At 34.6% G+C, this 16240-nt stretch overlaps 1 protein-coding gene across 4 annotated transcripts in view; it reads right to left on the reverse strand.

Annotated features, from left to right (window-relative positions):
* The window catches only part of arnt2 (aryl-hydrocarbon receptor nuclear translocator 2), a 75001-nt gene extending 61840 nt beyond the window's left edge, over positions 1 to 13161 (reverse strand). The window contains exons 1-5 of one of the 4 annotated variants that reach the window (XM_052561059.1): positions 12775 to 13161; positions 6167 to 6281; positions 3468 to 3515; positions 1948 to 1992; positions 233 to 446 (exon numbers count right to left, since the gene is read on the reverse strand). In XM_052561059.1, the coding sequence (XP_052417019.1) occupies positions 233 to 446; positions 1948 to 1992; positions 3468 to 3515; positions 6167 to 6281; positions 12775 to 12805 (453 nt within the window). In that variant the 5' untranslated portion in view covers positions 12806 to 13161. The remainder of the gene's footprint in view (positions 1 to 232; positions 447 to 1947; positions 1993 to 3467; positions 3516 to 6166; positions 6282 to 12774) is intronic. The other 3 variants (XM_052561058.1, XM_052561061.1, XM_052561060.1) reach the window with 3 other exon arrangements.
* Between the last annotated feature and the right edge of the window lie 3079 nt (positions 13162 to 16240).

Below are 16240 nucleotides of genomic sequence, written 5' to 3' on the forward strand. Positions count from 1 at the left end.
GTAAAAGTGGACATTTTTACAATTATAGTAAAACACTCACTATAAGAGAATAAAGTATCAATCGGACGACAGAAGGCATGGAACAGATTGTGTGTTTTGATAATTTAGACGCATCGGAAGATTGCATATCAAGTATGATGTAGTAGACTTTATAGGGTGAATAAATGGCAATGCACGAATTTGCTGAGTGCATCACTGATATAGTGAATGCTTCCGGTGAGTGATTTCTCACCTGTTCGGTCAGGAAGGAGGGTTTGTAAGCGCCGTCAGTTGAAGTGTTCCCCGTTCCCCTCATGGACTTCATGTGTGAGACGGCCATGCGCAGGATGGTGAGTTTGTCTGGTTTCCTGGCTAGTGCGCTGCAGGTGGGCACCATGTCCGACAGCTCTGTGATGTACTGGGTCATCTTATTACGCCTGCGACGCTCAATCTCACTGTGGTTCTCTCTGGATGAAGAGAGGAACAATACTGCCATCATTAGCATGTACTGAGAGATGCACAGCACTTTAACAACTACAGGACTACAGGTAGAGGATAATTACCATTAAAGATATCAAAACCTCAGTTTTGTTCAGTGATTATAATAAAATATATAATAAAAAGAATAATGTTATAATGCATATTTTAATGTATTTTAAAATATTTTAAGTCTTATTAAATAATGTATAATAATATTGTTAATTACTATAGATATATTACACTAGAGTACAGTATATTATAAAACAGTATTAAAAAGTTGTTTATTTTTATAGTTATAGCAAATAAATAACTATTATCATCTTTATGTAAATGTTCAAATGTTTGGGATCAGTAAGATTTTTAAATGTTTTTAAAGAAGTTTCTTACTCTCATCATTTATTTGATAAAAAACACTTATTTTGTAAAATATTATTACAGTTTAAAAAAAAAAAAATAAATATATATATATATATATATATATATATATATATATATATATATATATATATATATATATATATATTTGAACATACTTAAAAATACAATTATAAAGAATATAATAGTTGAAGACCATTGTTCTGGTCTTCAGTGTCACATGATCCTTCAGAAACCATTCTAATATTTATTATTCATATTTTTTGGAACCTAAATGATGAATAAAAAGCTAAAAAGAACAGCATTTGTTCAAAACAGAAATCTGTTTCACAATAGAAGTCTTTACTATCACTTTTTACCAATTTAATATAACCTTGCCGAATAAAAGCTTTTCTTTTTCATCAAATAAATGAATACATTTACTGAACCCAATTTTTTTTCATTTTAATGTACACTGTTGTAATTCAATAGAATATCATAATATTTAAGAAATTGTGTGTGTTTGCGTATTTGTCAAATCCTTCTTACACTTGTATAATTGCAATTGCGAAATTTCAATTATTACCACCTACCTATGTCTGCTCTCATGTACTTATATGCATTAGATGTTGACCTTGATTGATAAAAGCATAATTATGAATTCCTACAGTGAAGGCATCTGGGACCCTCAATACACAGAAATCAATTTATTTGGCTCATGCTCTCTTTTCATAGTTTCTTCCTTGGACTGATCAGCCGCAACACTTCTTCTTCAACTGAAAGGTTCAGTTAAAAAAAGTGCCAGAGGGGATAATTGAAGACTTTTTTACTTCATTCTGTGATTTAGCAGAGACTCCAGCTATAAACCGAACACTGACAGATGCGAACCAATCTTTTAAGTGGAAAATGCAAAACAATAAATCTTGGGCATCCAGGCCGCTGTATTAGTCCACGGACCGCAATGGCTCAAAGCAACATGACAATTTCAGATGAAAGTGTCAGCTGAGGATAATTAAATACCCATTTAAGATAAGATCTAGACAGAGTCGCTCGTGTGAGGCCAAGGTCGCTCCTGACGGCGGCAGGGGCCTGATTTCTAGCTATCCGGAGGGAACCTCCCCAAGACAGCCCTACCTGGCATAACGCTCCTTATCACCGGGAATCTGATCATCGTCATACCTGATGGGAGAGAGAAGAGATCAAAATAAGATGACAATGACGTGACAATGTCAGTTACATCACTTTTAGATTTCATGATTGTGGCTCAAATGGAGTGACATGAGCCGCTTTTATTATGCTGCATGGTTTGGATTATACTGTGTGGATATGGTAATATAATAATGGACTGTGACCACTGGATAATGAAAAACAACAAAAGACAAAACTAAACAATCTGAGGTGTCTGTATCCCAGGATATAAACTCACTTTTGTATGAACCGTTTCATAAATGTGCCTCCAAGTAGTATACAGTTGGGTTTTACAGTAGTATTACTGAGATGATTAATAAAAATAATAATATCCAGTTTTATAATATTATTTTTATTTAGATTTTTTTTATTTATTTTTTTATTTTCTTATTTTGTTGATGTTTTAGTAATTTAGTTATGTGTTTTTTTTTTTCATTTATTATTAGTTACTTTATAGCTTTGATTTAATTTTACTTATTTTTTTTGTCATTTCAATGGCACTTAAACAGATATGTGAAAATGAGACAAAAAATACTTATGTATTTATTTATTTTCATTTTTTTATATATATATTTATTTAATATACATCATATACCTCACTGACCTTTGGAACTTATGCGGTGTCATGTCATATATATGTATGTGTGTGTGTATGTGTGTATATACACACATACATATTTGGAACTCATGTGGTTCCAAACCCATATGCTTCTTTTCATTATTAGATTTGATTATATTTTTTAAGCCTTTGGTCACTGACAACTAATATTTAGACAAAAAGTCCTACAAATTGTGTGCAGAGTGCATTGTTCATAACTGTTTTGAAGAAAGCAATGCTTTATCTTTGGAGTACAAATGATCATGTACACTTTATAAAATAAATAAATAAATAAATAATACTGAAGATCAATTTACAGAATCTGTTTTCAATTTTAATTAAAAGTTTGTTGCCATTTCTATGCAATTATTAGTGAAATGTAACTACTATTAACGTCTAGTTTAAAATAGTTTCAAAAGTAAACCCTACACATGTGCCAGTTTCATTCAGTGCTGCATACAGAGAATCAGCATATAGGTTTGGAAGAACGTGATGGTGATTATTTAACGAATACTATTTCTTTTCTGTTTTTTTCTAGCGAGCACTTGCTCCAAGCGGGAGAGGAACTGCTGGAGTGAGTCCTGTATCTCCAGCAGGGGTCAGTGTCTCCATTCCAATGCTAGCTAAATGTGAGGCGTCTTTACCGTCAGGCGCAGCGCAACTATGGATACAGCTCCTTTAAAAGAACAAGAACTGAAAGGAAACCATAAGTTGAGGGCGACATAACATGAGCGATGTCTTGAAATGGCGCAAACGCTGTGGCACAGCTGAAAGACACGGTCAAACAACAGAAAATATAAAAGAAAGGACATGGTGCGTGGTCTGATTTGTTTGTTTGGAAAGCTTGCAAACAATGGAAAAAGTTTGCCTTGAAAATTTGCTGGGTCCCTCGCCGTCCTCGTCATCAAAGTCCATCCTGAAACGAGAGAACAAAATAGACTTGCTCATTTAAAACGCTGGCGGCTAATGCTACAGACACTGCTGTATATGAATCTTAATGAACTTGAACAGAGAAGCTAATCAACAAACCACAGCACTGTAAACAGAAAAGCCAATCACTAAATACAGATAACAGAAACCAATCACATATATTTTTTTTTGGGGGGGGGGGGTTATTTCAGTCAGAGGAACTTAAATGTTTACAGTCTGCTACTGCTACCTAAAACTTGTTCAACCTACTTGTAGAAACCTTGCTGTAAAATATCAGAAAGTATGAGGAGGTGGTTCTGGAACCAAATTTCACTTGATTTCTGACGTGGGGGACAAAAGTTTCCGTTTGTGATGAATTAAGAACTGACTGAGAGAGGTTTATGAATCAGACCCGCTCTGATGTCATTGTGGGGGCAGGTGAAGTGTGTTCTCCATGGAAATCACCTCTTGTTAGGGGACAATATTCATCAGCACGAAACAGAATGAGTAAGAGTATTCAATTTAAATTGAAGTTTAACAAGCGAAAACTAGGTACCTCCTAAACTATATTATATTATAATATTATTATATAATATTACCTATGATTCTTTCTACAGTAGCTCCTTTCTTAAAAGTGTCAAGGCAGGTATCAAGCAGGTCATATGTGGCCATTTAGAAATGTTGTTCTTTTTGTATGTTCTTTTAACCAATAACTAAGCATAGAAATTTCAATGATATCTAATATATATATATATATATATATATATAGATAGATAGATAGATAGATAGATAGATAGATAGATAGATAGATAGATAACATTTTTATAAATTATTTTTATTATCTAATTTAATAAAGGAGAAATATAAGAAAATACAAAAAATTTACAAACATTTTTCAATAAGTTATTTATTTAGAATCGCACTACACTGATAGTGTCTGATGCTGATACACATACCACTCAGTCAACAGGGGTGTATTCCAGAAAGCAGGGTTAACTTACCTTAAACTAAAACCTGAACTCTCGGTTGATTATCCCCAAACCTTGCTTACTCGAGGTATGTGGTTCCAAAAACGCGTCCGGGAGTAAGTTAATTCAACTCAGAGTATGTTCCTGGTTAAGACTCAAGACATTCTCAACAGATCGAAGAATCAACGAGTCACTATAGACACAGACGCTAAGAAAAAGCACGCCAAGCTGTTTCTTCTTCTTTTGTTCATTAGCTGTTTACATGCTTCGTGCATATCGCCACCTAACTGATGGCTGCACAATCATTTAAATTTTTTTACATTTAATCTTTAATCCTTAAGAATGTGATTTATATTGTTTGTTTTATGCCAATTACTGTATATATTAAGTCATATCAGAATATATATATATAGTGAGTTAATCCTGGAACATGGAACTCCGGAGCAGGTTATGTTCAGAGAGTGAGTTGCTATGACTACTAACATACCCTGAAAGTTACCTGCGTTTTTGGAACCGAAAGTTGAGGTTATCCGCTTACTTACTCTTAAACATACCCGGGTATGTCACATAACCTGCTATCTGGAATACCCCCCAGATAAAACACTGAGCTGCCTGATTTATTCATGCTGTGGTGCATGCTGGGAACGGAAGTCCTGCCTCCAACACAGCAGATGCAACTATAACCTGTTAAGACACATGAGTTGTTCTGCTATTGTACAGTTATTTGGGCAGCTATACACTGGGCTCTTTTATGACACTGCAATATCAAAAAATAAAGGATTATATATAATATTCATATTTCACTATAATGGGCACAGAATAATTCTAACCATTTAAAATTTTCATTTATATTGTTTGTTTGTTTTTTCAGAAAATGCAGCATAAATGTGGTTTATTATCTGAAAAATATGAGAGCAATTTTGCTCTAATAAAGTATTAAAAAGTGCACGTAGCTCAGTAATGTCAGTACTGGAGATCCAGGGGGAAGATAATCAATAAATGAAATGTTCTTATTTCCTTTCATTAACACCGAATGCCTTTTCAATGGCAAAACAAATAATAAAGTGTTACATAAAAGACAGAGCGCGCTCCTTCATAATGGGCTCTGAGAGACAGTCCTATCATTTCATGAGCTCATTAAAGCACTCCTGCTTCATGATGTTTCCTGCTGTAAGCATCACATAACTTTCAATAGACTAACAAACATGTAAATCACATCTGACGCAATAAGAAGTTATGTAGAAAGAAATTATAAACATAAAATAGAACCAAATATGCACAGATATGGATTCATTCTTTAATAGAAATTGGATATCTGAATAAACAATCATTCATGCATTAATTCAAGTAATAATAATAGTCTAATTATGAATGTGAGAAAAATGGCTGTTGATGCATTAATAATTGATCTTCATATCCTATCTTACACATTAATGTTCTAATGAAGGAATATTGTAACAAAAATGAACAAAGTTTTTTTTTTATGGACTATTAAAGAACGAACAAAAAGGGCCAAAACATGTGCAACAGTACCTGAATCCTCTTTGAACAGCTACACAACACATCTGAAAATGGGTAATTCTGACTTGTCTATTAACATTTTTGTCATTTGCAAGACACTATACTGAGCTTTTAAGTGTCATATTAAACAGAGCATCAAAATAATGCGCTGCTCAGCATAATAACTCACCCCACTGATCTCCGCTTGCCCCCTCGCCCCGGCATGGCTCCTGCCATCCTGACCTGACCCGCGCCCACCACAGCACCCGGCATGACCACCGGCCCCGGCAGATCCGTGCCCATTTCTGAAAGACCCAAAACATCTTCACCATCAAGCACAGAAACACTGACTTCACATACATACAGCTAGTGTAGAAATGATGATCTACAGTCTAGATGACATAAAACAAGCAAGCAAGCATTAATACATTTTGAGTAAACAGTAAACACATCACCTACTCTTTGTAAAACATGCATTTGCAGTATGAATTATCCGTCAAAGCTGACAAAATATAATCAGAGCAATAACATGCACATCAAATTTCAAATGTTTGGGGTCACTTAAGATTTTAATGTTTTAATGTTTGTGAAATTAGTAACTTATGCTCACCAAAGCTGCATTCACTCAAAAATGTTATAATATTATGAAAATAATATTATGAAGTATTACTGCCAATTAAAATGACTGTTGTCTATGTGAATGCATTTTAAACTGTAATTTATTCCTGTGACACAAAGTAGAATTTTCATCTTACTAAACCCAGACTTTTGAACATTAGTGTACACACAAACATATATTTATTTATATATGATTTTTATTATGATTTATATAGAATTTAGTGTGTTACTGTTCACAATGCAAGACAAAATGAATTACTAATTACAGTATCAGTTTGTGACACACACACACAGCTAACATCGCCAACAGCAGCTGGCTGAGAAAATGAACACACTCCGACACGTTCAGCTCGAGGATTGCAGAGTAATATTAATATTTGATGAAGTCTCCTGTACTCTGGAGCTGAGCAGACCCTTGCGCAGAGTTTTCATTATTCATTTATGAGATTTACAAACTTACACCTCAGTTCATATGAAGGTACAAGAGAATCCCTAATCCATGAAGAGAATTCAGACGGGCTAAAAACTGCCACAAGTTCACTTTTAAGATTATGCATACCAGTGTTATTTCTATGTGTGTGTATATTATATACATATATTATGTGTGTGTATATTATACAATTATTTTGTTTGTATATATAGTTTTTATTTATTTTTTTATTGATCTGTTTTAGTTTATTTAGTTTTATTTGAGTTTTTTTTTTTTTATGTTTCACATCTTTTTTTGCTGTGAGATGACAATAGTAACATGTATATGGTTAGGAATACTTCACAATAAACACTTACTGGACTAAAGCAAAACACACTATTAAAAATAATGGTGCTTCATGATGGTTCCATAAAGAACATCTGAAGAACCATTCTGTTTCACAAAAGGTTCGCTGTCATGAAAGAAGGTTATAAAAAGGTAAGAAAGAAGTGGTTCTTAATGGCATCATTGAGATGATGGCATCATTTTTTTTTTTTTTTTTTTGAAAATGATCATCAGGTTTTCGAAAAAAAAATTATTTGTTCATCCAACATCATCATTGTATTGCATTATATGTTAAACGACAAAGCTTCGATCATTAACTAAGAATTTAAATAAAATTGTATTGAAAGATACAGAGTGACAACTTTAGCATATATATATATATATATATATACACACACACATATACACACACACACACTATACTATTAGACAGATCTCATTGATTTCCATTACAAGTAATCTGAATTTAATTTTACTTTTTAACCAAATAAATATTAGCATCATATTTTTGTTGACTGAACAAAACAAATAAAAAAATAATCCTTATATAAATATAAAACCAATAATGTGCTATTGGTATTTAATTTGACCAGTGACTAAATGATAGGCTATACATTTCAGTTTACCGGAGAAAACCTTTTTTTTTTTTTTTTTTTTTTTTTCTTAACACTGCCATTCAAAAGTTTGGGATTAATAATGTTTATTAAAGTGTCTTATGCTCATATTACTGAATAGTATTTTCCAAAATAATATTATGAAATACTATTGCAATTTTAAATAAAAGTTTTATATTTTAATATACTTTAAAATATAATTTATTCCTATGAGACAAAGCCATTTCCAGTATCATTACTCCAGTCTTCAGTGTCATATGATCCTTCAGAAATCATTCTAATTTGCTGATTTCTAAGCAATGTTGGAATTGCTTCACGGACGTAATTTTTATTTTAAGGTATATTAAAATAGGAAACCAGTATTAGAAATTGCAATAATGTTTCACAATATTACTGTTTTTTTTCTTTTCTGTATTTTCGATCAAATAAATACATCCTTAATGAGCATAAAAGAGTCCATTAAAAACAACCTCAATTATTTATTAGGATTATAATATAGCCTAATATAATATAAAATCAAAACAAACTGAAGCATTTAAACTGAGATCTCGAAGTGAACGTGAATTCTTCTATAGCTATAAACATCCCTATGAAGTACAGTTTGCACAGGCTTTCCTAACTCATTTATCAGTGCGTGGCAAATTATTTCTTCTGCACAGCCGTGGTGGAAAAAGTGCATGGCTGCACACACGCGTGTGCGTGTGTGTGTGTGTGTGTGTGTGTGTGTGTTCACTGCTCTGTGTGTGTGCATTTCGGATGGGTTAAATGCAGAGCACAAATTCTGAGTATGGGTCACCATACTTGGCTGAATGTCACTTCACTTTCACTTTTTTCAAAATATCTCTTTTCCAGACACCTCACTGCTTTGCAGAACTTTCTAAAGCTCCCTCATCCGTAGTCGTTCTCTGTCAGAAAGCCCTCAGGTCAAACTCATTAATCTGTCTCGTGGGAAGGTGTGAAGGCTGGACGACAGATAGGACACTGCTGTCTCTCATTTTAAATCACGACTCAACAGCTCACACACTCCTCTCTCTTCTCTCCTCCGAATCATTCTAATGACCAGAGGCCTGCTTCATTCAGATCCGCCCCCAAACAAAACATCCAGGCCCCATCCCTTAGGATCACATGTAATGTCTGAGCTCTTTACAATGTGGACAGCACGTCTCATTTTGTATTTTGCGTGAGAAGCGAACTCCACTGAGACAGAAACAGGCCAAATGAGCAAATTCTTCAATTAAAGTGTAAAGGAAACCTTCCCAGAACACCATGCTGTCTTGGAGTGCTGCCCGTCTTTGCGGGTCTGTGCTGTGACGGGTAAACTTAGATAAATTGAGTTCTTGGAAGGAACGATTCAGATCTGGATTATCAGGATTTGAGATTCAGCACAGGATTATGGGTATGTGGCAGAGGCTCAGCCAATATGATGAATGATGTTGATGTAAAATGATGCAAAAAAAATTCAGCTTTGATCACAGGAATAAAATACATTTTAATATATATTCAAATAATAATAAAAAACTGTTAATATTTTAAAATAATTATTGAGGTCTATATCACATACAACCAAATTATTGCAGTTGAGATGCACACATATGCTACACACTAAAAGTGGCAATGATATTAACACTCACAAACTAAATGTATGAAAACAAATCGGGCTGCTGGTAAAGAGAGCCAATGCTAGTTTGTTAACTCGTCAAAACAACATGGTCATCAGCCAGTGATGATGATCTAAAAATGGCCAAATATCAGCCAATAATAACTCATGTGCATGCAATTTTTACTGTATTACTAGTAAAACTTTATTCTCCAGCATCACTTAAGAGAGTGAATATCTGGGTGTCGATGAGGTCGAAGCGACATTTGGCACATTTCCATGTAGAAAAGAGTTTCTCAATTGAGTGCTTCCGAGCAGGAATGGTTCAGAAACCCTTTGAGTTTAAAGGAAGAAACTACAAAGTACTGAATTAACATCCTTCCTCTGAAAGCAGCACGCACATGTGAACAATAACTCTTCTCTTCTGGGTATTGTTACTCAGCCAAGGAAAGTTAACTCTGCCAAAGGTTTGGGATATTTCAGACATGATGGTCAACAGAAAACTGAAAGTATGCTTCAGTAGCGCATGTGCAATTGTCCTCTGTGACTTTTTTAGCTTTCTTCTCATTTCAAGAGCTTACAGAAACTGACGGATGAGCACCATGTTGTATTTCTTGACGTAAGTCCAGTCACTTGCAAATGTATCAGCATGCGCATCAGAATAAAAATGGGTCATATAATGAAAATTTTGATTATCAAAGAGTACAGTATAAAGAGTATAGCATTTCACAAACTTATACTATCAAGTGTATATCATCATACTTCAATCTCAGCCTTTCTCAAATCCCAAATCCAGCAAAGGTAGAAATGAAAATGAGAAAAAGTTAATTCTTTAGCATTTGCTAGCTCATGTAACACACCATATGCAAATAATTCCTTCTTAGCAAAGCTACACGTCTGCTCAGTCCTGTTATCTGTCACTGCTTTCAACAGAGAGGCTTCCTTCACAAACACAAGAGGTCGGCAAACAGTCCCATTCCCAAACGCCAAGTGCTATTGTACAAAACACGTTCTTATCGTGACTGTGCTGCAACCTGGGCTTTTTGGGCATATAACAGTAAAAGTACAGATGGCCAGCAGATTTGTGAAGCAAGTGAAATAAAAGCTAGCTGACTTTAAAACAAAGTGCACCTCAGTTCAACTACAGTCACGTGACTCCATCGAGAGAGTGCTCTTGTGCATTTTAAAGCATGCTTGGCAGCTCGGCATGTCAACCAGGTGCTAATAACGATCAAATTCTTTATTCATTTTGACTCATTTGCATGTACAATGAGGTGGTGGGGAAGGAATTGCCCGCTGGGGGGAAAGAGTGTTCATGGAGGCAATTGAGTCAGGGAGTGTTATTTACTTTAGCAAGCGACTAAAACTGAGCACTGAGTAGCAGTAGGCTTTTTTGACTTGTTTCCTGTGAACAATCACTAGGTTTCACAAGGTTTATCAGATGATCTTTTTAAACAGAGTATTGGGTTTATCAGGACGACTATAGAAGCAGATAATATTGTGCTTTTGTAAAATAGCTGATGCGTGAATTTCTAAGGCCAGCATCTAAATTTTCAACATGACAAAAACTTTTCCAATAACCTGTCACACATAATATGCTACCTGCTTTCTGTCATCTTATATGTGGTACATACTTTTCCAGCAACCAAAGGGATTTTTCAGTACAATTGTACAAATGTCTCCCTTCAGCTCGTGGTTCACTTGTTTGTTTGTTTTTGCTTTGTAAACTTAACTGATCTTTATAAAGTAAACATAAGACTTACTTTTATATTTTTAGTTACATTTCAAGATGAACACTTAATTGACTAAATCATCTTAGGTTTACTTGATTATCATACATGGCTTTGTAGAACAATTTAGAGAGTAGGAAAAATGACCCACCAGGCTTTTGAGGAATGTTTATTAGCTTGTCTCTCAATCATTATGTTGCCTTGCATTTTAAGTTCTGAAATGATAGAGCTTTTGATCATTGAAAATTAAGCATTTAAAAATCATCTTACGAAGTCATATTACTGGGAGATATAGGGTTATGCATGTAGTGTGCTATAGCCTTAACATATCATTGATTTACATTAAAAGCTATCAGAACCGTATCTTACTGATGATTAAATAAACTGTGCATTTAATAAATGTTCCTTTAAAAAAAAAAAAAAAAATGTAATGCATTTTATACTGTATTTGGGGCTTTATAGAGTTATAAATGTTTTATCCACTTGCAGCATGACTTCTGACTTTCCTACATATATATATTTGTCTATCTCTGATATTTTAAATATTACTTTCATTCATTTTTCATAAGTTTGACCTTCAATATCCTTTTTGGTTGTTATTATGAGCTGATCTATCTAAACATCTAAACATGAGACCAATCTGTGATGACTAAAAATAGACCACAGATGCCCACAACATCGTGACTCTGGAGGCAGGACAGCATTAAAACCTAATACAGAAACAATTCAACAGTCTTTCTCTATTCAGTGACTAAAAACTTTGAATTGAAATTGTGTTAAAAAGTTATCTGCATGAGTTCATGACAGTCTTTCACCAACTGTCCGTGCTTTTGTTTACATCTCGCACTGTCACTTTACTGTTTTGTCTCATTCCTGCTACTTATTTGTACATAGTGATGATTATGTGTCCGTCTGTTGTAACAGCATTGTATTTGCACAACCGATTTGTACATGTGACAATAAACTTGACTATTCCACATCCATTTCGCAATGGAATCAACAGGCGGAGGAAGTAAAGCGGTTATGTGTGATAAGCGCTCCATCTCATAACACAATAACCTCACATACCTATTACAGTCCCATAAGCAACGTATCAGACCCAACAGTCGCGTTTCAATGAAATCAAAGCACGTACTAGCTTGTGGCAAATGTATTCAGCATCTAATTTGCATTAGCAACAAGCCGCGGCAGAATAAAGCCCAACGTGATACATTTGGTTCTGACGTCACAATCCACTCGCACGACGTTCTATAAAGAACGAACGTTATTACAGCCGTCTACATGATAATACAATGTAGCTTTTAAAATTCTAAATGTAACTGTTGTTACTTGTGTAGGGGGGAGGGGGTGCTCGCGTGCGTTTAAAGCGTCGCGGTTTCTTTTGTTAGCGCGAAAACACAATATTGCGTAAAAAGCCGACGTTCTGTTTCCGTTTCAATACCACACACGTTGTTTTAAAAGCATAGGAGTAAAATCGCTACTCACCCGATGGGTTTACAGCAGCGGGTGTTGCCATATTGCCTGGGTGGAATCGCAGAAATGCAGAAATGACGCACAATACGAAAATAACGCCGCACGCGATCCTCTCCGTGTGTCTCGAGCGCGCAAACTCAGTTCAGCCCTGCATGTGAAGGTGTGACGGCGATCGAGCGATGCTGGATGGGATTTTGCTGCGTTTCTGCTAGTACGTGTAGCAGATTCGTAGCGGTCTGACAAACGCAAGATGTCTGAGAGGTTGCGTGAACACCGCGAGACTTCGCTGCTGAATTAATGAAGGCTGGATCCACGCACGCAGCAGCAGCTTCAGCGCGTTTCTGCCCTCCAAGAACTTCAAACCGGGCTGGAAGCCACTCTAGCGCTGTTGCTTTGTTTCGGTCATGAGCACAGACATCCATGGCTGTACTGAGATGATCTCTAAAATAATAAAAATCTACCGTGTCTGTGAGATTTTCGAGTAAAAAAATAAATAAAATTGCTTGCGAAATTAGTTTTAAACTCATTATTCAAAACTGTCTTAGATTACAATGACATTTAAACTGAGAACATCATACCTTTGTACAAAACAGCATTTTTATTGTTTTGTTTAATAGTTTTTTTTTTCTTGTATTTTGTTTACATTAAATCCATTAAAAAGATGCATTTATTTAACGTCAGGTTTCATTGTGAAAATCTGCCTCGTTACATAGCCTACCGAAAAAAAGAAGAAAAAAAACCTGGCAAAACATAATTGCTAAAATGTATTTTAAAAAATGCACAAATATCTTATATAGTCTACATTTTAAAAACATTAAAAAACAATTTTTGGCTTATATATTCACATTTGAAGAACAACCTACTGTAAGATTAGAAACTGCTCCTGAAATTTTGAAAACTATAATTTTACTTAAAAAATAAGTTTCATGGTTTACTGTTTACAACATACATTTAGCATATACCTAAAATATATTTGGTTAATGCACATACATGTTCTGTTTCAGATTAATGCACATTATTATTTATTGTTAGGTCTTATTTAAATAATTTCTGTTCTCATTTCAGATAGGTATGTATGTAAGAGCTTTGCACACACTTGGCAAATAAAGCCAATTCTGGTTCTGATCTGATTTTGGCCATAATGGCCGTATTGGATGTTAAATCATGTAACAAGCATATGTTAAATATTTGTTTGTATTCATGTTTTTAATTATTTTAAATTATTTTAATTGGTGCTGTCAAACGATTAATCACATCCACAATAAAAGTAAATTGGATCCTAATTCCCAAAGTTCGTGTTATAAGCTTTAGGTGTTATGTTTTAAGCACACAATCCTTTATTGGTGAGGTATAGACATTCATTCATGCTCCACTGTTTTTCAACACAAACATCTCTTGGTAGACTTCATCTGGTTATATGCATTTCTTACCTCGACACGCTTAAAGAAGCGATGATGCCCTTTTAATATAAAGATGATGAAACACAAACATGGTGAAAACATTAATCTTCCAGTGTTCCAGTACAGTAACGCGTTTGATGATTTATGATGGAGTAAAAACCAATTTCCCTCTATAGATGAAGTGAGGGTCAAACAATGAGTGATCTACACTGGAGGATGTCTGGGGGGGGGGGGGATTGCACACACATACACACCATCTCTATATACCTTCACTCTTCCCAATTACAATAGCAATGCTTGCATGTTCTAGATTGATTAGCCTAAATATATTATGATATATATAGAGCTTTGAGTTTCATAAGAGAATGCAAATTTTACAAAATATACAGTTGGTTCAGATAGATATATACAAGTAAAATCAATGATTAAAGATGAGTAGTGTGTTCTGATACAGTGTTTAGATTTGTAGCAGTTTTTTCTCCTCTGCTTTCTTTGCAGTGCTCTGTCCTGGTTTAATAAGCTCTTGCACTGCAGACACCTGCATAAGAAGTTCTGCTGACCTCTATTTTATTAAACATGCCTTCCGGGCAAAGAAAAACTAGCCTGTGCTTTAACAACAGACAGATAAGGCAGGGTTGACAGATCAAACTGAAAAGCTAAACTAAACGTGGTGCATTCATTGAATTTTAATATTCAGCAGTGAGAAGAAACTTTGAGCCCTGCAAACTTCAAAAGTACAATTCCCAAAGCACATCGTTACTTGACAACCATCAACGTCTTCATCTTAACGGCATCTCTGTAAAATAAAATAGAAAAATGGCCATAGTTTTATACTTCATTTTAATCTTGAGATTATAATTTAGTAATGAAAGAACAGTTTTGAAAGAAGAATTCCATTTTCATTTTTGTTCCAATTCTGAGCCTTTTATAATTGGCCGTTCTGAGCACTTCAAAAGGATTTCAAAGCAATTGCTTCAGTAATTCACTTAATAATAGGCTTAAAGGAACAGTTCACCATAAATTTCAAATTTGAATATTATTTTTCTTACCTATATGTCAAATTATTTGACCTTAATTCTTCATATTTATTCATACACTAGTGTTCAAAAGTTTGGGACTGGGTAAGATGTTTTTGAAGATGTTTCTTATGCTCACCCAGGCTGCATTTATTTGATGAAAAATACAGGAAACATAAATATTGTGAAATATTCTCACAAATAGGTTTTTGAAATGAAAATTTGGTGAAAATGTTCTCAGCCTCCATGCAAGACTCATGACTTCAGTCCATCAATCCTTCATGTCTCAAGTCCTTCACATCTTGTGCTACATGTTTTTAACAAACAAATCCATATTTGAGGTGTTTTAATTTTAAACTGGTACGTCTACCCAAACTGTGAATCCATAATCAGTGATAAGACTTCCTCCAGTGAAAAAGACCATCCTCTGTTGAACTGTTCTGATCAATGGTTGCTGATCTATGCGTATTTCTCTCCAGATTCAGATAAGACTGCTGATTCATAAAAGCAATATTATGAATAGAGGACTTATTTGAAGTTACAAACATGCAACTTGTCACTTCATAAGATGTTAACTGATTAACTGCAGTGGTGTGGATTATTGTGCTGTTTTTATCAGCTGTTTGGACTCTCGTTCTGACGGCACCCATTCACTGGAGAGCAACCATTGGTCAGCAAGTGATGTAATTCTACATTTCTCTAAATCTGTTCTGAAGAAAAAAACAATAGGAGAAACAATTTTTTCTTCTCTCTTAATAGAAGTAGTTTTATGCATTTGTATGGCATATATAAAAACAGTAAAGTGGAAACACCAGCACTGAATTTACCATTCATTTTGAGCAATTTCAGGTAAAGCTTTATATGGCACATCAGTCCATAACAGTTTCCATAAGAATATTGGCTGAATGTAAGTTTTCTGTTTACACTTTACACCGTGAGAATGGTCAAATGACACATTGACATCAAATGACAAAGTGCATTTAAAGCATCTTTCTATGCTGCACCAGCTTCACTTGCTCACAGCTCTCTTGTTTGTCCTTGTTAGGCATGGTGTGTTTATGG

The sequence above is a fragment of the Carassius gibelio genome, chromosome B7 (genome assembly GCF_023724105.1).
Source record: "Carassius gibelio isolate Cgi1373 ecotype wild population from Czech Republic chromosome B7, carGib1.2-hapl.c, whole genome shotgun sequence".
NCBI lineage: Eukaryota > Metazoa > Chordata > Actinopteri > Cypriniformes > Cyprinidae > Carassius > Carassius gibelio.